The sequence below is a fragment of the Rhinoderma darwinii genome, chromosome 4, assembly GCF_050947455.1.
Source record: "Rhinoderma darwinii isolate aRhiDar2 chromosome 4, aRhiDar2.hap1, whole genome shotgun sequence".
Taxonomy (NCBI): Eukaryota; Metazoa; Chordata; class Amphibia; order Anura; family Rhinodermatidae; genus Rhinoderma; species Rhinoderma darwinii.
In genome coordinates, this window is record NC_134690.1 from 24,120,574 (window position 1) to 24,146,553 (window position 25,980).

The following is a 25,980-nucleotide window of genomic DNA, read 5'->3' on the forward strand; positions in this document are numbered from 1 at the left end:
TTTATTAAACTTGAAAGGAATCTAAATCCATTATTCAGGGGTATACAAGAACACATGGGGCCCCATAACAAGGACACAAGTGGGGCCCCCATTATAGTAGTATAATTGAATGGGGGAAAGGACCAGCCAGGGCTAGGACCTATATCTATAATCCATAATAATTCTTATGACACTGTGCCTTTAATAATTCCCCAGTTAGTATTTATTCCAATTCACTGCTTGTAAATATTTTTGGACAGCCTGTTCCCTCAGGTGGAGATCAAAGGTTAGAATAAGTAATAGGTACTACACTTCATGTGCCAGACAGAAGTCTGGGATCTGCACTGGTCACAGCAATGGATTTTGGGTTCTATTTAAGCACTTTTTTCGTGTTGGTTTTGACTCTTTTATTTATCTTGAACGTCTTAAAAATTTTCAATAATAATCAGGTCAAAAATTTTCCTCCTGGACCCAGATGTTGCCCACTAATTGGAAATTTGCATCTCTTGGATTTAAAGAAGCCTCAACGGACTTATCTAGAGGTAAGGACAATTCATCATCTCAATAAAAGACATTGTAGAAATCCGTACTGTATATATAAATATGACTAAAAGTAAAGAAAAAAAGTGCATTATTATTTATTTTTTAAGTATATTTTTTAAATATTATATTCAAGCTTGCAAAGAAATACGGCTCGGTGTTTAGTGTTCAAATGGGTACGAAAAAAATGGTGGTCCTAGCCGGATATGAGACGGTGAAAGATGCTCTTGTCAATCATGCTGAAGAGTTTGGAGAAAGAGGAGTTGTTCAAATATTTAAGAATATAGACAAAGGAATGGGTGAGTATTTTTGGTTTTATTAATACTCTGGAGGATTACATTGATTATGAAGAAAAAAACAGTACATACCCGCAATCTACGACATCTGCATATGACCCCCTCCAGCACACCCCAAAATGAATGCAGACCCCAGATCAGGGCCCCCTATACTAATACAGACTCTGTTCACCGTGCGGTATAAATGACATGTTATATTTATTCTACGGGTCGTTACGAGAACAGCGATACCAAATATGTATAGTTTTCATATGTTTTATTACTTTTTTTAATATGTTTTTTTTCTTTTCCCATTGATGTAGCTGTATGAGGGATTGTTGTCCCTTTTTGGCATCATTTTGCATTTCGCCGAACTTATTGATAAACCATTATTCCTTTTTTCTCTAAAGAAATGGGGGTGAACAAAAAACTGCAATTACAGAACTGCATTTTTAAATGTCATACACCCTGTGTAATTTATTTAGTGTCATTAAAGATATTTTTTACTTTACGTTTTATTATTTTACACATATATATATAAATACATTTATTTATTATTAGTACCAATAGGGGACCTGAACTTGTAATTCTTTGATTACTTTCATAATAAATGACAATACTCCTGTACATGTACATATATGTTAGGCACCAGGTGCCAAGGCAATCCATTCCCCCCCACCCCCCGCTGTTATTGCAGAACAGAAGCGCCGATGGGCTTACAGGGGGTATCCCCTCCCTCTGTAAGACCATTTAGGTGTCACTATTTACCATGGCATCTAAGGGCTTAAACGGTTATCATTGGAGTTATGTAAAAGAGAGCCAACAACTGTTGATAACATCCACATACCATAATAGTACCTGCTCCTAATGCCATACTTGGCCATTCAGGAAGGGGTTAATCTTGTATTGATGTCAATGGATCAATGTACAGTATAGCAGAACGCCAGCTTCTATGCATTGCTCAGCGGCCGATGTCCCACTCCTGGTCTTGCTGCCGCCAGTCTCTTCATAATGCTGTGCACAAGCTCTGCTACAACTTAAAGGGACAGACCTGGGTCAGCTGATCAGTGGTTTTCCTGTGACTGATCACCTCTGATTATTTAATCTGCTCAGTGCTGCCTTATAATGGGCAGAAGCAATAAGGTCCCTTCGCTCCTGTTCATTTGTGAACCAGTTTATTATTTGATAGTTACTATTGGAGACTACTCCGGGGATGCCGTGCAATATCCATACCTCTGTAAAGGCCGTACTAATGTGTAGATGGCAAATTTCCTTATACTCTGTCCCCCAGTTTAGCCCTAGCCAAATCCAATAGTCACATATTCGGTCTACGCTCCTATACTGAGACTTGACAGTGACACAATAGGTGTACAGATGTAGCAGTCTTTAGCTTGACACTTAACGCGATGAATACATGGGGGAAATAAACTTTTAGATGGGTTTTGTTGTGTTAAGTGACTTTCATCTCCCTCTGTATCATAGTCACCACTGCTGCTTACATGACACCATATTGTACGCTATCTGGAACTGTGTTTCGTCTCTAGTTGGGTAAGCTAGGCTAGAGGCTAGTTAGGGGAAGGGCCAGCTTCACACGTAACCCTATATCTACATACCCTTGTCAAGGCAGAGTAGCTTCTTGGCGACCCCCTAGCACTCAGGACTTGAGCCCCCCCCCCATCAGCCCCCTTAGCTATGCTCCTGCTTATTGTAAGCTGACCTGCCCAGTCTTAACAGTCCAATAATTTCTTGAGCTTCAGGTCTTGAACCATAATGCAGAAGTAAATAATCACATATTATAATCCTGAAAATCCCATTGCACCCTCCTAACTCCTCATTTAAACATCTACTGGTTGGTGTTCCTATCAAAACTGGCTGACACTACGGTCAAATCTGCACAAAATTTTAGCAACATTGTGATATTGTGGATCCCAACAGTATATGACCCGACGGAGACAATTAAAAAGATTTGTAATTGGATTGTCTGTATTATCTGGTTATAAAGGAAGAGGAGATTTGTATAGGGTAGATTACCCCAGTCCGGAAGTCTAGTACTCTAATCTGGTGTCTTCTAGTTATAAACTGTTGATCAGCACAATGAAGGGGCTGTCACCGTGCATGGTAGAATAGCCCATCCAGGAAAACCCATTTAAAAAAATCTTCAGTACGCTAAAAAAATATTAATGTTTTCAATGTTTCAGGACTTGTTTTTTCACGTGGCGAAAATTGGCAGACCATGAGAAGATTTACGATAACCACGTTACGGGATTTTGGCATGGGAAAAAGTACCATAGAAGAGAAAGTTACTGATGAATGTGCCCACTTGACTAAATATTTTGCATCCTTTAAAGGTATAGTATGCGGTTACTAATACTATAAACAGGGTTATTCCCATTTTTGACATTTATGGCATATCCACAGGATATACTATAAATATCTCGTAGACACGGGCCCCAGCTCTGGGACCTGAACCTATCTTGAAAACGAGGGTTCTCTGAACCCCATCCCCGCCTGGTGCAGCAGCCGCTGGACACCACATTTAGGCTGATATTCAGGAGAGGTGGTCGGGATTAGAGGTGAGACCTGCATCTATCTGACATTTGTAAATGTCTAAGATGGGAAAACCCCTTTACATAATGATTGCCAGGACACCTAATGCATTGGTTTTTGGGCCAAACACCCTAAAAATACTGAGGGTTAGATGAAAGAGAAGTGTAAAGGAACTGGGTGCAAAGTATTAATTGTTTAGCATAAACTAATATATTATTTTTTGACCATTACCTTATTGTTTTTGGGTTAATTTGATTTTATAATACTGGGGAATAGTTAAAGGGGGTGCAGAGGTAGAAGTTACACTGGGGCGCCAATACATGAAGGGACCCAAAAAGTCCCTATACCACATATGAAGACACTAGCAATATAAATGGCACATGTTAGTTGGGGGCCCTGTTATAGAACTACAATTGGGGCCCGGGAGCTTCACGTTATGCCTCGGATACAATATAAAACCTTCCACTTCTTCTTATTAATTTTTGTTCATTACTGTCTTTGTAGGGAAACCATTTGACAACTCTCTAATCTTGAATGCTTCAGTGGCAAATATAATTGTGGCAATTTTACTTGGGTATCGAATGGACTACGATGATCCCCAATTTAGGAAACTGTTCGATCTGACAAATGAGAACGTTAGACTTTTGGGAAATCCAATGGTTGCGGTAATATTACTAAAATCCTATTGTGTATTTTTTTGACATTGATGAAGATGATTTGAAATGGAGGAATAATTTGCCAGGTTAGACATTTGTAGAGAATCTAAATAGTTCCCATTTCAGAGAATCAATGGTGAAAAGGTTTTCTGAATTTTATAATGCAGATGATGAGTTTTTTATGAGACTCTTAAAGGGGTTGCACAACTGGAAAACCCCTTCTCAAAACAAATTCACTCCAGCGATGGGCTGGTCGTCAAGGATCAAGCTCCTGAAGTCTCTAGCGAATTCAACTTCTTGTAGCAACACATTTCCCCTTCAGTTGAGAAGAGAATACAAGAATATTTTTATTCACAGAGATCTTGGAAATGAATTAAAAACAATGTATATTACTAATTTGAAAAACCTTTCAATAAACGATTATTAGCTGACCTATATACAAATGGAAATTCATATATTTCATCATGGAGACTTCATGAGTTAGAAGGGAAGGACACTTAAGGGTTATATTGATTACTTTATAATAAAGCCGTAGAAGGAATAAAAAATAATAATTTGAAAAAAAATTCTCTATTGAAGAAATAGATCGTTTGATCAAAGATCCAAAATATTAGAAAAGATAAAACCTGCTGTTTATAGACTCAAATTTGACCAATTATTTAATACATTTTTTAAAAAACAAAACATCTATCAAATTAACTTATATTCCGTCTCTTGTTGAGCAAATTGGCTTCATATCACTAAGGGGAGAAAAATATTAAATGTTACTTATCACCATCTATTTTTGTTCTTTTAACAGCTCTCTAACATATTCCCGTTCCTCTGGTTTTTCCCCGGTAGTCACAAAACCATTGTTAAAAATGTAGAACAATTAAGTGACTTTATTAGAAGAACATTTGTAGAACATCTGAAGAACTTGGATAAAAATGATCAAAGAAGTTTAATTGATGTATTCCTCGTAAGACAAAAAGAGGTACTGTAAGTTTTGTGTATTCTGAATGTTATATGGTGGTCAAAATAAGATGCATGTTTTCTGTAAAAGTGTAGATGTCTATTTTATCGTGTCGGGTGAGATTGTCATCATCACTCTTATGGTGGCATCTAAACATACTAAAATTGAGGACAAACTATATTGTTTTAGAGATGTCAAGGAACATTCAATTTCACAGTTATTCATATATAATATACAGAACAGCCCCACCAAGTTGTCATTCATTGAGGCCCAATCTGATATGATTCATCCATATTATATATAAGATATTACCAAACAGTCAACGCAGCAGTGTTGGACTGGACCACCAGAGAACCAAAGGATCCTACGGGGGCCCAGGCTCTAACACAATAATGGGCCTCAAAGACACAACAGACGACAACCCCATTTGGAGGGGACTTTGGAGCCAATCACTTGCCACAAGGGTCTATTTCTCATGAGTTGATTTACAGATTACCTATTACACCTTATTAATGATATGTCCGGTGTGTACAATGATAACAACAAGGACTATGATGAAATTAAAAGTGGACATGTACTATATAGATGGAGGGTAGGCCCTCAAAATCATCTCCTCTGGTGGGCCCAAGGAACCCCAGTCCGATGCTGCACAGAACCCATAGTTATTTGTCTTAGCCTTAAGGTGCCTATTTACATGGGGGCCAGTCGATTCTCCCCTGATGGCAGATGGCAGAGAAGGAAGGATGGGGCAAGGTTGGTGATTTCAACATGCCTGATCCTCTGTTCCCACAGGAGATTAAACACTGCCACACCTCTCTTCCCCACACCCCATTGAAGTAAACATGCACACTTGGCGGAGCATGGGGGGATTCGGGACAAATTACTGATCAAATGTTCGGTGGACAGTTATTTAATGTGCATGGCCACCTTTGGTTCTTTAGTGCTTAGCTATAGATGTGGCCATTAATCCAAAGTAGAAGCATAGATGTGCCCAGTATGTATACAATATATAAACCACCATAACATTAAAACCACCTGCCTATAATTCTGTTTGGCTCCTTTGTGCCACCAATAGAGCCCTGATCCCTCGCAGCATGGACTCCACAAGATATCTGAAGGTGTCCTGTTGTATCTGGCACCCAGACGTTAGCCGCAGATCTCTTAATTCCTGTAAATTGTGACTTTTTTTACCAAAAGACCACCTTCTTCCATTGCTTAATGGCCTGTTGCTCACATGCCAATTCTAGGCACTTTCGGACATGGACAGCTAGGCAGACCCAAACGCAGCAAACTACTATGCCTTGTGTGTACTTACAACTTTTTATCATAGTCAGCCGTAACTTTTTCAGCAATCCGTGAATCTGTGGGATCGGACCTGACGGGCTAGCATTCTCTCCCCACAAGCAAGAATGCATCTTGGGCGCCCATGATCCTGTCGCTGGTTCACCGATTGTTCTTTCTTGGAGCATTTCTGGTAGGTACTAACCACTTCATACCAGAAACTACCCAACAAGACCGGCCATTTTGGAGAAGCTTTGACCAAGTTATCTATACATCACAATGTATTGTACATTCTCCAAATTTTTTATTTACATTAAAGTGAATCTCTACCTTTTGTCATCATGTCGTTTTTAGGTACAACAATCTATGTGGATTAATTTAATAGTTTATCTTTATAGCAGCCCTTGTCATGAGTAACGTTTACACAAGCAAAGCAGGAGAATTAGATATTGTCCTGCTTCGCTTGGAACTGATGGAGACAGGAGATACTGCTTTGACCTCCTGTCTCCATTTTAAACTTCACGCGTGCGCGGCAGAGCTCTCGCACTCATGAGTCGGCCGGTGACGTTAGATCACCGCGTGACCCATGTTAGCCAAGGGCGAGCGCCACTTGCCGCTACGAGTGTACCAGCAGGGTTTAAATAGCGCTGCATCGGTACGCTCAGTAGCTGTGCCCTGCCTCCCTGTACCAAGAGCAGCCTACTTCCATCACCACTCCACCGACAAGGAGCAGCTGGGTCCTGTCTTCCTCCACCAACGACCGGATCACCGCTCCTGCCTTCTGCTTCCCAGCTACGGACGCTTACCTACACCAACCAGCTACGCTTGACCCCTTCTCCCCTATACAACGAGCTACCCTTTCACCCCTATCCTAGCCCTACACATTAACCCTTTCCCACCTACCTGCACATCCCATAGTTAACCCCTTACCTGCCTGCACATTTCCCTAGTTACACATCCCTGGTTAACCCTTTCACACCTGCCTGCACATTCCCATTGTTGACCCTTTAACTGATTATCCCCTGGTAACCCTTTAGCCTTCACCTCTCTTGTTAATCCTTAGTGTACAGGGACAGTTATAATTAGGAGGGAGTTAATAGAACAGAAATAGTGAGTGTGTATGTATTGCAACACAACGTACTGTATATATGTATTTTTAGGTAAGTGTGTGGTGGTATAGATTAGGATTGTATACCTTGTTTATACTGTGCCGTGTAGTGTCATTGTACTCAATACATATTAAATTATTATGTGTATTGGGATATACTGATACTATACAGTGATTATTTACTGTGTTTGGTGTATTTTATATGTAATAGTGATTACTGTTTGTATTAATAAATATTACCTTTACTTATTTCCAATCGTATTCCCTTACTGAGTAGCAAAAGCAATTAGACTAACGTTAGTATAGGAAAACGGTAGGTGAACTAGGCATAACCCTAGTGACCCTGATATAAAGGAGGTAGTAGTAGTGGGCGACATGAGCCAATGAACTCGCTATTACAACACCCCCTTTTACACAGTCGGAGATCCATTTTTCTAACAAAGATTTAGGGCTTATACACATGAAAGGGATAATCAGCCGTGTGACATCTATGGGGCTATTCACACTGCCATTTTTTTAACGGACCTTGTGAACAGCCCATGAAAAAATAGGACATGTCCTATTGTTGCCCGTGTTCCCGGATCCCTTAATAGACTCAAATCTATGAGTACTGCAGACAAGCTCTGATCTCAGCGATCCTATGCCATATACCCACTGAGACCAGTGATTGGCTGCAGCGATCATGTGGGTATACAAAGCATAGCATCACTGCAGTTATGTCAACACACAGCGGCGGAGGAAAACGGAAGTGGCGGCGCTCGAATGACAGGGATCCGTGAGTTGAGCAATGGCCCTTTGTTTTTTGTTTTTTTTGCATCTCTCCTACAGTGGCCATTTTTTTAATAACTCAGAAAATCCCATTAAGGTTTATTTTCCAAGTACTATATTTACTTACAAACTGCCAACATATTCGGCAGCTCTGTACAGAAGTTGTCCTCTCTCACTGTCCTCAGTGGGACTCACAATCTAAATACCCTATCTGTATATTTTTGGACCCCCTACATAGAACACACTGAACACAACTTAATCTCATGGCGGCTGTCTGTCCTGGCTCAATATATGCTCTAATAAGACCTATACACAGGGGTTGTGTGGATGAGACAACCACTTTAACGGTTAACACTTAGGCTGGGTTCACACAGAGGTTTTTTTGCAGGCGGAAAATCTGCCTCAAAATTCCGTCGATTTTCGCTGCATTATTCGCCCCCGGGCGGCCATTGAGCGCCGCGGGCATAAAACGCAGCGAAATACGCTTTCTCTGTCTCCCATCGATGTCAATGGGAGGTCAGAGGCGTAAACGCCCGAAGATGGGGCATATCCCTTCTTTCTCCTGCGAGCCGTTTTTTCAGCTCGCGGAAGAAAAACGCCTCCGCCTCCCATTGTAATCAATGGGAGGCATTTTTGGCCGTTCTTTGGGGCGTTTTGCGGCGCGGTGTCCGCGCCAAAAAACTCCTCAAGACATCCCCGTGTGAACTCCCCCTAAGGATCTGGTTTCAACTGGGAGTATAACAAGTATAAACAGACCCAGTATATACTATAAGAATATTGTAAGGTGAAAAAACTTGCTGATTGTTCACTTTATATACTGATTTATTGTACAGGAAGCAGGAAACCCTCAATCATATTTTCACGATGGGAATCTAACAAGAGTTGTAAGAAATTTGTTTTCAGCCGGAATGGAGACAACGTCCACCACACTGCACTGGGGTCTTCTACTGATGATAAAATATCCAAAACTCCAAGGTACAAGTGGAGCAGAGATGAGATTGTCATTTAGATAAACTCTTGGTGTTATCACAATATGTTATTTCTTGCGTCTGACTAAACATGTGAGGCCATCAATGTAATTAGCTTGAGGTTTTCGTCAGGACTTTAGTTGAACCAACTCCATTATTGTAGGGTTATTACGATTCAAAATGCTAAAAAAAAAAAAAAAGTAAGAAATGGTACACAAACAGATGTTCTTTAAGTTTCAGCACACCTACTGTATCTCTTTGACAACACTACATTCTCCATTCTTTAGTAGTCCTTAAAAAAACAAAAACAAATCACCATCTGTATCAATGTCCACACATATATGCAAAAAAAAACTAAAGAATAAATAATAATAATAATAATAATAATAATAATAATAATAATAATAATGCACATACTGTATAAGCAAGTGTGCTGGAATTTACAGGCCAAAAATGGGACCCAAAATCCCCATCCCCATTGTAACGTCTATGGCCTCGGACCGTCGTTCTGACTTACCCTCTGACGGCCGCGGCCATGGACGAGTGAGTTGTCGGCGGCATCTCCCTCCTGAGAGACGCCGGCACTCACGTCTCGGTTCAGACACTGTCTCCCGCAGGGCGCGCCTGCCCGCGTGTGCACGGCCTTAAAGGGCCAGTGCGTGCACAGTTGCAGAATATCTGTAATTAGCCCACAATGTTGCTGGACTATAAAAGGGGCTCTGCCCTCTTGATCTTTGCCTGAGCGTTGTTGTGTTACCTAAAGTTCCTAGTGTTTTCCAGTTCCCTGTGTTACCTGTTCCTGCTGCCTGTAACCTGTATCCCATGCTACAGTGCCTCTGTGCCTTCAAGAGTTGGAGTAATGTTGTGTCTTCCACTGCATCTATTGTGTCACACCCCGCCGGGTGTCTGTCTGCTGTCATTGCTTCATCTTAGTCTGTATCCACCGCTACTGTCTACATTGCCTCAGGTACCCTTTCGGGACTATAGACATTGCTCTGTACCTGTTTGGCCAGCTTCTATCCCGCTATGCGGTACGGCCCAGTGGGTCCACACCCCACGTCGTGACACCCATCAATGTCCTTACATATACACATACAACTACTATAACTCAAGCCAAACAGGATGTGAACATTGATGTGATTTGAACCGACACAACGACCCTATGATGACAAGGACCCTCAGTCAGTTATGCAGTAACTTTCAGTCCAGTGTATTTAAAAAAGTCCCCAAGGAGGACTATGGGAACATCTTGACTTATTGCTGGATTGTTTTTATCTTACTTAGAAAAGGTTCAAGGGGAGATTTCAAGAGTTGTTGGATTTGCACAGCCCATGTACCTGCACCGAGGGCAAATGCCCTTCACAAATGCAGTAATACATGAAATCCAGAGGTTCTCTGACATTGTCCCTCTCAACTTGGGCCATGAAACAACCATAGACGTGACCTTTAAAGGATATTTTATTCCAAAAGTAAGTAAATTGTATGAACTGTGCAATTATTTTGCCATAGTATTATTAATCACATCAATGTTAACTGCCCCTGCAAATTATATGATCAGCAGATACTTCTCAACGTGACCCCATAGCGGATGATGCAGTGTGTTTGATTATAAGACCGGGGCAATTTGTAGTGATATTTTCCAATTTGACCATATGCCAACCGTTCATTACCTAACTCCAACCTCTTCATGTTCCCTTAAAGGGGTTGTCCAGGCACGGACTACTGATGACCTATCCACAGGACAGGTCATCAATATATGATCGGTTGGGGTCCGACACCCGGACCCCGGAACGATAAGCTGCTCCAGCTGCCCCCGGGTGCCGGGTGTTTTGCAGGTATTCAGTATTTGGAGCTCGAAGCAGATGGCTCCGACCACTGCATAGCGGCCGTGCTGCAGAACTTGAATGTGACCGGAGACATCTGCTTCGGGCATGGACATCCGGTGCTCGAAGGCAACCAGAGCAGCTCATCGATACGGGGTCCGGGTGTCGGACCCCCACTGGTCGTGCCTGGACAACCCCTTTAAAGCTGGCAATAGTCTTACTTTATAGTTTACAGCCATGACCACCTTCATCCAACTTTAAGGCATAAATTATAATTTTTTAGTACATACCACACGTGTTTACATCAAGAGCATGTGCTCACAAAAATGCTAATTTAATAAAAAAATAGATTAAATACCTCAAACAGCTACTGTACAACCACAATCGAACGTTTTTCAGAAATCACAATGTACTGTTTGTAAAAGCACAAATCAATAATTTTGTCACAACCACCTTCGTGCAACTTTGCATCATAAAAGTGATTTTAAGCGAAAACTTATGCTCAAAATATACTGTACAAAAAACTAACATGGTAAGATAGTAAGATAGATTTCATAATAATGTCATAGTTCATTATAACAATGAATAATGAATGTAATGAAAGCAGGGCATTTGATTGTGGAGCGCTGAATCATATGCCTTGTATTACAGAGCAGCTCTTTATTCTGGCATATAGAGGCGGTTCCATCGTCTCCGCCCAATGCACATGGCCAGCACAAATCTGTATTAGACTGCTAAGGGCCCATATTATAGCTTCGTGTACCTCCGATTTCAAAAGTGGCATGTCTTATTGCATGTCTAAAAATGGCGGTATTCTCCCCTAGAAGCATTGCTCCTAGGGGATAATACAGTACCTCACAGAGACAGGGCACCGTCACACAGGGCACATCAGCTGCTCTTGCTGAAGGGGTGTCACAGATGGCCTGGCACCCATGGCTTGAGACCACTACAGATCTTAATGGGAATTGTATAGCATACTTGAATTTGTTAATTGGTCTTCGTATGTTGGTATTATTTGAGCACTATATGGCGGTATGCATATTGTGCGGCACTGCTACTTAGCCATGGTACAGTAAATTATTTTTGCAGTATTTTTTCTGATGGCAGCACTCTATAGTATTGTTATTTAGGCAACTCTATAGACAACTTATGGCACTATTATTTAGGCATTATACGATATGGCACTTATATAAGGCACTGTATGGTAATGTTATTTAAGTATACTGCATCAAGTCTGCATGACTGCACACCATATGTGTGTGGGACACCTACAGAAGGTACTGCACACGGCACCATCCAACGTAAGTCTGGTCCTACATGGAAACACCATATGACGGCAAGTGTAGTGATCCATAATACAGACCTGTAGCCACTGTCTTCCACCGTACAGGCCTTGCCACATGCATGAGGCTTTACACATATGCAGGAGAGCCGAGTTTGTAGTTTTACACAATTCATTGTGAAATCATAATATGATTCTTTTTAAGACTGCAAGGAAACCTATTGAGTGATCATAACTAGAAATGAGCGAACCGGGACAACCGAACCCGGTTTCGGTCCGAACATCGGGAAAAATTCGGTTCGCAGGGAATCCGAACTTCACCGGGTTCGGCCGAACCCGTTTTGACCGAACCCGGCTACATTTTGGCGCCTGCCACATGTTAGATGCAAAATGGAGGATTTCACAATATCACCTGACATCAGGCTACCCCAAAATGCCTTACAAACGGCTCTCCCAGCCAATCGGGAGGCAGCATAGGGGCGGGATCAAGCCTGCAATAAAAGTCTATGCACGGAGCTCAGCGGCCATTTTACAGACAGGAGCTGTAGGGATAGCATCTCTGTGCAGTTAGGGAAAGCTTTAGGAATCTAAAAGCCAGGAATCCAGCAATCGAAGGGGCTCATCCACTACAGCGGGAGTCTACTCTACTCTCAACAATCAACATCCAAATTGCAATACAAATTCTCCATTTGCCAAGCCAGTGTGTGAATAAGCTTTTATAAGGGGCTCATCCCCGTTGCATGGGTTAACCTAACAATCCAACTTGCAATACAGGCAGCCTTTGTAGTACTACAACGCCCAGCATTCCCTGAGTGCACAGTGGCTGATAGAAATTCTCATTCATTGCCATTTGCCAAGCCAGTGTGTGAATTAGCTTTTAGAAGGGGCTCATCCCCGTTAACATAACAATCCAACTTGCAATACAGGCAGCCTTTGTAGTACTACAATGCGCAGCATTCCCTGAGTGCACTGCGGCGTGGCTGATAGAAATTCTCATTCATTGCCATTTGAAAAGCCAGTGTGTGAATAAGCTTTTAGAAGGGGCTCATCTCCGTTAACATAACAATCCAACTTGCAATACAGGCAGCCTTTGTAGTACTACAACGCCCAGCATTCCCTGAGTGCACCGTGGCGTGGCTGATAGAAATTCTCATTCATTGCCATTTGCCAAGCCAGTGTGTGAATAAGCTTTTAGAAGGGGCTCATCCCCGGGGTTTTGATTCAACTTGCTGCACTCCAGCACAGCAATGAAATGTATGGTAAAAAAAAGGTTGTGAAAGGACGGGGTAGAGGAAAAAACACCCATGCCATGTCCTCTTGCAGTCCAAATGTTGGATCTGTTGGTGCCAGACCCAGTACCAGCATTTGTGGCACAAGACATATGCCCAGTTCCACTAGTAGCAGCAGCCATGTGCCTGCTGGTGCTGGTAGTAGTAGTGTCAAGTCCGTATTTCACACCGAATAACCACCTCTGTAAATTTAAAGCTGAAGGCATGCCTGGAAGAAGTAAACCAGCCAAATATGTTTGGTACACAGCTCACATCTCTTTGCCATGATTAAGAGCACAGTACGTGCTTGAAACGCGTAGGCCAGGGCAAACCGCCTACTATCAACACTTGTCTTGGGACTGCGTCTCCCTTCAATTTTAATCTTAATACCCCAATAAAGGTGGGAATACTGCTTCCTTTTTAACCTAAATTACGACTCAGCGCTGGATCATTTCTCCTGTTTTCTTCTATTGTGTACCGCTAGCCGTAGCGGGGATCCGAGCGGAGAGTCCGGAGACTCATTAAACTGGTGAGCTGGAGGTTTCCTCCCTTCTTTACTGCCATATTTACTGTTCTGGAAAGATCTGGAACCATCTACACAGAAAAACCTCAACATTTAGGTTACTCTCATACACATTTAATCTAGATTACTCATTGAGGTCTCTTACACATTTTTAGATCTCCTGAAACCAAATTAATTCATTCAAAACAAACCAAAATTGTACCTGATCAGCCCCTTCACCATTCCCCCCTTTGTGGACTCTGCGAAAGTAATGTAGCAGAGTTCAAAACTACATCTCAACATAACAAAGTCGGGCACTAATTTAACCCCCTGTAATGTACAACAGCCTGAAACAAAAATGACTTTTTCCTGACGAAAATACATTTTATCTTTACAATGACATAACTCATGTGTGAAATCAAAAACAAAACAATTGTAGTTAGTTATTCAATAAAACAGAAAATATTATATCTGATAACATTAATTACTGCAAACCAATAAACTGCATATAAAAATAGGGAACGGTGGGGGGCACATACATTTTCAAAACCCCGTGTCTCACAGAATCTATAGTTTAATACATCTGAATTAACATCAAAACACATGAAATCTGATCACATCATAACACATAAATATCGTAACTTTTATAAACAACAGCGCATGCGCAAAGAGGAGAAATTTATTTAGGTTTGTAGACATTACTGATATATATCTTTCAGCAGTGCATATTGAAATCCCTTTGTCTCATCAGCCCTGCAGACTGCACCCAGTCAGCCCCCCCTCCTCCTCCCAAACACAGCATACTACAGGGGGGAGGAAGGGAGGGGGGGTCACACACTCACGGCTTCTAACAGCGTCTAGTCTCACAATCTTAACACTTTCAATGCCGGCAAAACAACATACGTATCTGCAATCATTCATCACACCATTGTATAGGAATTATCTACGTTCAAAACATCAAACACATAATCTGTAACAGTCTAATCTGTCGGCCACCATCTCTATATTATGATGATGTGTTGCTTCATCAGTGAACAGCGTCTAGCATGGAACCTAAAAATAGAAAAAAAACACTACAAATGACAAAATTAACAAGGCGATTATTTCATACTGATTTGGTTGGGCCGGGCGTGGCCACATCAGGGGTGGGTGGTGGGGGGCAGCCTCTCCCATTGGAAACACATTGCGCAGCTGTGAAGGGGGGGTGGTTTCCCACCCACAATGAGGACACACTCAACATGAGGTACGGACACCATTACCGGGCGTCGACTGGTCTTGTGTTTTCTAATACATATAACATACAATACCTTTCTTATTCCTAACTTCCATTCACTTCACCAAATCATGAATAGGATCGGGTGATCCTGATGATTTGAATATGGACCATAAACCATCCATTCTAACAGTCTATATTATACACGTAATTTATATAACAATTTTCGGTCTATAACTCTCTGACCTGGTTAATATATATATATATATATATATATATATATATATTACCCATGACTTATCACACAACTTAACAGGTTGTTTTTTTTTCAGTTCATACACCCCGCGTATGCCTTATCACACGACTTATCAGTGTTTTTTCTATCAGTTTATACACCCCGCATATGCCTTATCACACGACTTATCAGTGTTTTTTCAATCAGTTTATACACCCCACGTATGCCTTATCACACGACTTATCAGTGTTTTTCATTGCACCCCGCGTGCACCTGTCTCACGTCTTATCACACGTCTTATCAGTGCATTGCATCCCGCGTGCCCGCGTATAGGACAGGTTATAATACTATCCACGACTTATCACACATCTATATTGTGTCCGCGTATTTTCTATCTAGTCCCTAATTACCCAGAGGATGGTTAGTCGGGCGCGACTAAGGTCTCACAGGTTTTTTTACCTCACAGCGGAAAATATTACCTCTGTCGCCTCAGATAATCCAGGAAATTAACAAAAGGGTTCTACAGATCGCCACAAGACTGTCCACTAACACAGATAAGACGAAGATTTATAAAATCAATTTGCTTACCGTGTTATTGCGGAGGTGATCAAATTCCTTCAGTGGGCAACTTTGAATCCTCTGTTTCACCCTGTGATTGTCGATTGTCCGGATTTTGATATTTCCTCGAGTGAGGCCCCACGTTCGGGCGCCAAATGTCAAGTCCGTATTTCACACCGAATAACCACCTCTGTAAATTGAAAGCTGAAGGCATGCCTGGAAGAAGTAAACCAGCCAAATATGTTTGGTACACAGCTTCCCTCTCTCAGACAGGAGGAAGACTGAAAACTTTTTATTCAGAACAAAGAAACACAGAAAGAGACACATGCCTCCTCCCCAGAGATGTGGGAGTGCCCAAGCCCCCACCAGTTTCTCAGACTCACTCTTCTTGCATTCCAGGGGGCGGTGTCTTCTATAGGTGTGTCCGACATGAACAAAGAACTTGTTATAAATATAAGTATATTACACAAAGAACTGAAATGTATATACATATGTGTGAGGATAATATTTTTCAAACAATATACATAGTAATGATCCCTGACAGTAGCAGTATCAGCAAGCCAGACTTGTCCATCTCCTCCGGTGGGCAGGTTACTTTAGACAATATGGCCATTGTGGACTGGTTGGCTGGCTCGCGGTCATCTTAGCAGGAAGACTCTGACGATCTGGCTGCAAGCCAGGTTTCGTTGGATTCCAGATCCTCTACAGTTCCTTGGCACAGTGACAGTAGTAATATGGGTAGTTCTAGCGTTTCCATTCCATCATCTATGTCTTCACTCCCCCTTCCTAGCGGGAAGCCATCATTCCTGAAAGTCCTAAGAGACATCTCCTCGGGTGCGAAGGAAGATACTGAACAACATAGTGATGATGATTTGTTTTCCGCGAGTCAGCCAACGGAGTGTGTTGCGGCGGTGGTGGAGGTGGATGCGGTGTCCGAGATGCATAGCTGTGGTAGTGGGGGTGTTGGTGGTAGCCGTGGTGGTAGACGCAGTTTAGAGGGGGGGCATGGAGCCCGCCATGATGTCACATCACATTCACAACACAGTGACAGAAGTGGCGGGGATGATGAGGAGGGCTATGATGATGTTGTTTTAGACAGGACGTGGGAACCAGGTGACGAGGTAATGACGGCGTCAGAGGAGGAGGGTAGTAGTGGCGGCACTGGCAGTGATAAACAGCCAAGCCGAGGTAGGGGCAGAAGTCAATCTGCAAAACGTTGCAGCGGTAGGGTCAGCTCAGGAGCCGGTGATGGCGACACTGATGCTACTGGTGTAGGCTCCCGAAAAAAGCCTGCCAGACAAGGGGCAAGCTCGGGTGGTAGTGGTGGACGTGGTACTACCTCTTTACGGTACTCTGCCGTGTGGCAATTTTTATGTACCTGCCTGGAGGACGAAAACATGGCACAGTGCCGAATCTGCAAGCAGAAAGTAAGGCGTGGGCAGGGCAGCAATGTAGGAACTACCGCTCTACGTAAACACATGGAGCGGCATCACAAGGCCATGTGGGACAATCGACATGCCCCACCATCATGTACATCTAATGAAGAACCCTTTGCCACTGCTGTTGCTGCTCCGAGTCCCTGTCATCTAAATAGTAGCCAGGCCTTATCCACCATGTCGTTGTCATCATCATCATCACTGTCATCTAGTGCTCCTCCTACGTCCCGTCAGTTATCCATTACGGAATAGTAGTCCAATAAGCAACAATATATACCCAGTCATCCACTTGTCGTGCGGCTTAATTCACACCTGGCTAAGTTGTTGGTGGTGCAGTCGCTGCCGTACTACCTGGTCGACTCCGCCGGCTTCAAGCAATTGATGGCGTGCGCTCAGCCTAGTTGGCGAATACCTAGCCGCCACTACTTCTCCAAAACAGCTGTCCCTGTCTTGCACAAGCACGTGGAGGAAAAGGTGGGCCAGTCCTTGCAATTATCCGTGTGCAGCAGGGTACATGCCACCGTCGACACGTGGAGCAGCAACTATGGGCAGGGACAGTACATGTCATTCACCGCCCACTGGGTCAATATTTTGCAGTCCGATGCACCACCGCAGCAATGCCAGGCATTACCACCTCCACGCTTGTATCTTTCTCTTTCAACTCCGGACACAAGGCGCCTACCATCCTCCTCATCCTACTCCTCCTCCTCCTCCTTGCCCTCCCCAATGGAGGTCTTCCCGTCCCCGACAGGACACAGCGTATCTTCCACTCCTCCTCCCTCCTCTTTTCATAGGTGCAAGGTGAAGCGCCACAACGCTGTCTTACACCTGCTGAGCCTGGGCGAGAAAAGCCACACAGAGCAGGAGCTGCTGCTCTGCATCAAGGAGGAAATCACACGCTGGCTGTCTCCTCTGAAACTCACACTGGGCAATGTTGTCTCTGATAACGGGAAGAACATTGTGGCTGCACTGCGTCTAGGTCACCTGACACACGCTCCTTGCATGGCACATGTGATCAATCTGGTCATAACACGCTTCTTAAAGTCATATGTTGGTTTGAAGGGTGTGCTGGCCATGTCCAGGAGGGTTTGCGTTCGCTTTAGACGTTCGTATGCATTTAAGCACGCCCTCCTGGACTTGCAGCGTTAAAACAATCTGATTTGCGACGTTCCAACACGCTGGAATTCCACCCTGCACATGTTGGACCGTCTGCACGAACAGCGGAAAGCCGTGAATAATTTCCTGATGCAGCAGACGGGCAGCGTTTGGAGCCAGTGTAATTTCGAGCTCAGGCACTGGCAGCTGGTTAGAGACGCATGTCGCTTTTTGAGGCCCTTTGAAGAGGCCACACGATTTGTGAGCCAAGACGCTAGCGGAATGAACGATGTTATGCTGCTGATATTCATTATGGAGCAAACGCTCACAGCGATGATTCAGCAAAGGATGGAGGAAGGATCACATCTGGCTATGGATGTTGAGGAGGAGGAGGAGGATGAGGATGAGGAAACAGGACCTGAAGAGGAGCTGGATTTGGAGATGGAATCACAGGAAGGGATAGGAGACAACATGACAGTAATGGTGATGACGAGTCTGACGACGACCTTGATGATGGACAACCATGGCAGTATGGGGCGGAGATGGAACCAACCGGGCCCTCTGAAACGCTGGCCAGGATGGCGAGCTGTATGCTTCGTTACTTGCACGCTGACTGTCGTATTGTTAGCATGAAGCAAAGAGATGAGTACTGGATAGCCACACTTTTAGACCCTCGGTATAAAGCCAGAATGGGGGAGTTTTTTGCGCCTTCCGAGAGGGAGGCAAAATTGGCTTATTATCGAGAGAAGCTATGCAGCCAGCTTGTCACGGCTTTCAAATGGCAAACACCTGTTGCAAGCATGTCTGACCGGGGGGCCACTCTCCGCTCCCCACTGTCTCATCCTTCCACCGCCTCTGGCAGAGCTACCTCTGCAATAGGCGGCAGTAGCGGCAGGAGCAGCAGTAGCAGCCAATTCAGTTTGGAAAATATGATGACAACATTTTTACATCCAATACCCCGACCTGACACACATCGTAGTCACCAAAGGGATGTTCACCATCACCAGGTCCAGCACCTAAACAACCAGGTTCACTCGTACCTGGACTGTGCCCTTTCTCTGTCAGAAATGCTGATCCCAGACCCCATGGACTTCTGGGTCAGCAGATTGGATCATTGGCAAGAACTGGCCCAGTTTGCCATGGGTGTACTGTCTTGTCCACCCTCCAGTGTAGTGTCAGAGAGGGTATTCAGCGCGGCAGGGGGCTTCGTCACCCCTAAGCGAACAAGATTGTCCGCCAACAGCTTGGAAAATCTCACTTTTCTGAAAATGAATCAAGCGTGGATCGGTGAGGATTTTAAAACCCCTGTGCCTGATGCCACTGATTAGATCTGACATTGCTGCTGCTGCTGCTGCCGCCTGCTACTGCCGCCTGCTACTACGGGATTCTGTCCTGTCCGCTCTTTTTTTAATGCTGCTACTACTTCTACCACCAATCCACCCCCAGGGCTGTCCCACCACAGGGCTTTGTCCTTTGACTGTCCAGTCTCTTTTAATGTGCTGCTACTACTACTACTACTACCACCCTTGCTGTCCGTTGGCTACCTCTACTACCGCCAATACACCTCCACTGCCGTCTGCTACAAGCAGGCCTGAGGCCTGCCCCACCACAGGGCTTTTTCCTGTGACTGTCCAGTCTCTTTTAATGTGCTGCTACTACTACTACTACTACTACTACTACCACCCTTGCTGTCCGTTGGCTACCTCTACTACCACCAATACACCTCCACTGCCGTCTGCTACAAGCAGACCTGAGGCTTGCCCCACCACAGGGCTTTGTCCTGTGACTGTCCAGTCTCTTTTAATGTGCTGCTACTACTACTACTACTACTACCACCACCCTTGCTGTCCGTTGGCTACCTCTACTACCACCAATACACCTCCACTGCCGTCTGCTACAAGCAGGCCTGAGGCCTGCCCCACCACAGGGCTTTGTCCTCCTGTGACTGTCCAGTCTCTTTTAATGTGCTGCTACTACTACTACCACCACCCTTGCTGTCCGTTGGCTACCTCTACTACCACCAATACACCTCCACTGCCGTCTGCTACAAGCAGGCCTGAGGCCTGCCCCACCACAGGGCTTTGTCCTCCTGTGACTGTCCAGTCTCTTTTAATGTGCTGCTACTACTACTACCACCACCCTTGCTGTCCGTTGGCTACCTCTACTACCACCAATACACCTCCACTGCCGTCTGCTACAAGTAGGCCTGAGGCCTGCCCCACCACAGGGCTTTGTCCTGTGACTGTCCAGTCTCTTTTAATGTGCTGCTACTACTACTACTACTACTACTACTACCACCCTTGCTGTCCGTTGGCTACCTCTACTACCACCAATACACCTCCACTGCCGTCTGCTACAAGCAGGCCTGCCCTACCACAGGGCTTTGTCCTGTGACTGTCCAGTGTCTTTTAATGTGCTGCTGCTACTACTACTACCACCACCACACTTGCTGTCCGTTGGCTGCCTCTACTACCACCAATACACCTCCACTGCCGTCTGCTACAAGCAGGCCTGGAGGGCTTGTAAAAAGCCATTGCTTGTTGCTTTTACATCCATGTATGGATGAACCCCGGCAGGCATCTGCCAATAAAAAAGGGTAAATTTTTGGAGGGCTTGTGAAAAACCATTGCTTGTTGCTTTTACATCCATGTATGGAAGAACCCCGGCAGGCATCTGCCACCATAAAGGGTAAATTTTTTGAGGGCTTGTCAAAAGCCATTGCTTCTTCTTTTATCACCTTATATGTATGAACCCTGGCAGGCATCTGCCACCAAAAATTGTTAATTTTTGTACCTTTTTTAACAATGCATTAAGCATACAACATGCACAAGTGCAGTGGTTTCTGTTAGTTATCACCGTGTCCCATCCGTTTTCCTATAGCCATACATGTTGGCGTATCTTTGACACTAACTTTGCCTTAAAGACAGCTCAAAAGTACTTGGATACGCTCATGGGTGACCTAAGAGTGTTATACAGAGCTTCTAGGGCTTTTAAACAGTGTTATACATGATTTTTAGGGGCTTTCTTGTATTACAGGTTCGGTCAGAACTAGTTCGGTCCGAATCGAACTTTTTCATGAAATTCGGCGAACCAGCCGAACCGAACTTTTCATAAGTTCGCTCATCTCTAATCATAACGGTTCAATGTCAAATTCAGCTCTGCTACATCAGTTTTTCTTTGAGTAAGAAAATTATCTGCTTCAGAATAACAAAAATATCTGGTGTGATGTATAAATAGAGACCTCATTGTCATATGCTATTTCATAAATTCTATTCTTTATCCCTAGGGGACCTATATTATCCCATTATTGACCTCAGTATTGAAAGACATAACACAGTTTGAGAAACCTGAAGAGTTCTATCCGAATCATTTTCTTGACTCCAAGGGAAACTTCATACAGAAAGATGCCTTCATGCCATTCTCTGCGGGTAAGTATAACAGTATAAATATGGCATTACACATATATAAACTCCTAGAACAGTGCGATAACGGGCTAAGATATGTCCACAGAGGACACCTTCCCTTTCATAACAATGGGGCCACTCCAAAATTAATGCCATACAAAAAAACAGAGTACAAAGCCATATATATAGAAGCATAACAATTTTATTGACATAAAGGTTAGACAAACGGTTAAAAATGGTATCAAAACACAGAAGACTCTATAAAAGTTCACATGTACATGACAGGATAAGCTAACCTATGCCATAGACAAAATATACTGTAATCTCCATGTTAGGGGTATAGGTAGTGCAGTAATCTACATGTCATGCAGGCTGCTAGGACCATTGAGATGTGTAAGGTGCTGTTTCATTTTTGATATCACTGGCTTTCCCTTTTCCTTACATGGACTATATTGTCCAAACTTTATGCACTTGCACTTTTGGATAGGACATCACCACTCTTAGATTACTGCACTACCTATACCCCTAATATGGAGATTACAGTATATTTTGTCTATGGCATAGGTTCGCTTATCCTGTGATGTACATTTGAACTTTTATAGAGTCTTCTGTGTTTTGATACCATTTTTAACCGTTTGTCTAACCTTTATGTCAATATAATTGTTATACTTTTATATATATATATGACTTTGTACTCCGTTTTTTTGTATGGCAGTATAAATATGGCATATGTCATAGTAAAATTACAATAATACAACACTTTTGGGACCACCTCGGTGCCAGTCTATAAGATAAAGATGCTGAACCATCACCCAGGTCTTTTCTACTCTTCAGTTTGAAAGGTCTCCAATGATGACACAAGAACGACAAATATACGGGGGATAGAGTAACATGACCACATTTCACCATGTCCCATGAGGCTTTGGAGAGGGGTTTTGGGGATAATTGGTAATTTTCTAGAAATTCACCATAACTTGTTATCCATTGCCCAGTTGTTAAAGTTACAAAATCTTTACAACAGAAAACTGCACAGAACATATAAAGCAAAAGTTTTCTAGACCAGCGCCTGAGGATCCACATATGCATAAAAATAGCCTGATGCTGGATTAAAAAGGAGTTTACCTGGAAGTCCACCACTTAAGGTCCATGATGGTGGGTCTACAAGGCATCCCCAGCAGTGAGGTCCACATTTTTCAAGGTTCCATATCTTCCAGGGTCCTCATCTATAGGTGCTCTAAAGCTTTCCAAATTATCCTAAACTGATGTCAGATTGGTTGTTAATGGTATGGAACCGCTGACAGGTTTTGAGGTATTGACGACCTCTTTACATTTTTGGGGCAAGTTGATAAATCTTTGCCTGTTGTTATGAACTTCATAGAGCAAATTGTTAGATTTGCTGTGCTGTCCATCAATTGGACAAAGTCTTCCCTTTTCCTGCTATATCCTTCTCTTACAGCTGTGGCAGAGAACTGTCCCTTGTGTGTCTGAAAATAAAAACATAGGCATCAAACTGACTAAATCATTGAAGGATTATATGGCCTTGATAGTCAACCTTTACTAGTTCAAGATTATTAGCAAACTTGACGTATAGATAATACTGCCCTCTTGGTTTTGCCAACCTGATTAAAATGACAATGATGCTCTATGCCCTGCGGAGTTCCCCTTATTTGGCTGCCTGGATACATGGCTTGTTTAGGTAACTATATTGGAAGCGTAGGGTCCCAGGATTTAAATGGCAAAAACTACAGCTGCCTAAAGAGAAGGGGTATTGGCTTTGCCAAATGCCTGGATATATTATGTGGCAGCACAGTTCCAGCACTTTAGGGGGTGGAAGTCTCTTGACCACTGAGACTCAAGTGGGACGCAAGTGAGAAAATTGTTCACTATTTGGCTCGGGGTACCCTGCTATTGGAGGCACTGAAAGCTCATAGGGTTTGGAGAGAAGCTAAAGGAAGGCCCGCCATCTTACTTGTGTGGTAGGAATGCAAAAGATGTTAGGTATTTCGGGCTGCTCAAAGTTTATGCCTATATAAACAAATTCTTATTTGTGGGAATGCTGTCAATTTGAAGGTTTTAAAGGGTGGGAACAACTAAGGATTAAGTATATTTTCCAATTAAATACGGAAGGAGTGATTAAAACCTTTCAACAGGTCCAGAAAGAGTTTGGACTAGCCAACATGACTAAAGTTTTTCAGCTGACACTCTTCAGGCCCAAGTAGTCGAGTTTGGAATAATTGTTTTTGTAGATATTAGACCAAGATTTCAATTTACTACATAAAATGGGCTCATATCCATGTTATATGGGTTGATGCTGGCTAAACATCTAGGGGACCCAATTAAGCCATCTAATGGGAGTGTTATGAAGGCCCCATTTCGAAGAGAATTGGGAAGATGTGGTGGCATCACTGACTAAACTAATCTCCTGTAATGTAGTACAGCGTAGTTTGTGCAACAGAAATAATTGCAGTCAACCAGACCTTTCAAATACTGCAGAGCATGGAGTTGAGGGCTGATGTAGGTGTCCCTGGTGCCCAGAGGATACAATGGATTTCAAACATATGCTGTGATCACGTGGACACCTGACTGTTTTTTGTAGGGAGGTGGTAGAGTTAATCCACAGGGTGCATAATGTTTTTCTATTCTTAGAGCTGAGAGTGGGCCTCTTAGGATATTATATTTCATTTGATTGTGTGCCCCATTTTCCTTCAATCATTTTAACTTCATAGTAGAAGCTTTGGAGCCATTTAACATGGGAACACTTAAATATGTGGACCCTACCACAAAGAGTGGCCTGTGGAGCTATTTCCTAGTAAGAGTTAAGTACAGTAGGTATAAAGACATCTGATGGTCCATCATTTTTTATTATCCTGCACCTTAGTGATTCCTAGGATTCAAGATCATTGGAATTTTACTGTATTCAAATTTCTGGTCTATGATACAACTCTTGTCATATTTCATTATAGGTCGGAGAGCCTGTGCTGGAGAGACACTTGCAAGAATGGAGCTCTTTGTCTTTTTTACAAGCCTATTACAGAAATTCACCTTCTGTCTCCCCCCGGGAGTCACTGATGTGGACCTGTCGTCTGTTGTTGGATTAACAAATGCACCAAAACCGCAGATGATTTGCGCTGTGACTCGCTTTTAAAATAAATCTGCAGGGTTTCGCAATGGACCTGCATTTACAATATAAATGTTTGCAATTATTTTAGATTATCATTTACATTACCAAATCTACATCATGAAAGTACTTGTATGGATGAACCACAGGTAAATAAACAGGGCTCCTCCTGCAGCTGTGGTTCTCATTATAATTAGAGAGCTAGTTAGTAACAGCTCGGTTGTACTGCTAGGGGCATAGATAAGTCAGTATAGTTTCACTATACTCCATATATACAGATAAGGCTCTTGTCACTACCTGGCTTCTGGGAAAGGGGGATGTACCACATCACCTTTTGGAGACTGTAATAAGTCATACTAATTTTTCGAGGGATCTGTTCGATGATTTGTGATTTTTTTTTCAAAATAATAAATATTAATTTCTTCAATTGTATGTGTTTCAAACATTTTTTTTTTATTATTTATTTATTTTCTTACCTGATTCTGCAGGAAGTAAATGTCAAGAATTGCTGTCAGTCTTGAACCTGGTAAATTATTTGTTCCTTTTATTATAATAACTGTGTTGAATTAACTAGAAAGATCGCCATCTTCTGAAGAACACAAGCACATGGCAGCGAGCACATACATTGAAAACATGAAGTTTTTACATTAAATCCCCAAAATGGAGTTACATGTACCTTATTCTTGGCAAATTGGTGGCCGTGCATGCATAATGGATATACATTATAGTTAATTGGGCATATGAAAATAACTGAGTGAGTGCACCCGATTGTTTCCATAAGAGAGTGACTGTGCACATATGACCATCCACCACTAGGATTGGGGGACCAAGCCCCATCATAATCTGGAAACCCATTTATACTCTATAGCAGATGACCAGACATCCTAAAACTAGAATTCTTGGTAGCCTGAGAGCTTCCCTAACTACTAGGGAAAATAATTCCTGCTGAGGACCAGGCACAAGCAGTGACCT

The 25,980-nt window shown here is 43.0% G+C and overlaps 1 protein-coding gene across 1 annotated transcript; it reads left to right on the top strand.

Moving 5' to 3' along the window:
- Positions 1-285: 285 nt before the first annotated feature.
- Positions 286-25,435, top strand: LOC142759065 (cytochrome P450 2K1-like). Its single transcript, XM_075860901.1, has 9 exons — positions 286-521; positions 656-818; positions 2,993-3,142; positions 3,846-4,006; positions 4,797-4,970; positions 8,940-9,081; positions 10,359-10,543; positions 21,773-21,914; positions 24,854-25,435. Exons 1-9 carry the CDS (start codon positions 336-338, stop codon positions 25,033-25,035), a joined length of 1,485 nt encoding a protein of 494 aa, XP_075717016.1. The 5' UTR covers positions 286-335; the 3' UTR covers positions 25,036-25,435.
- Positions 25,436-25,980: the final 545 nt, after the last annotated feature.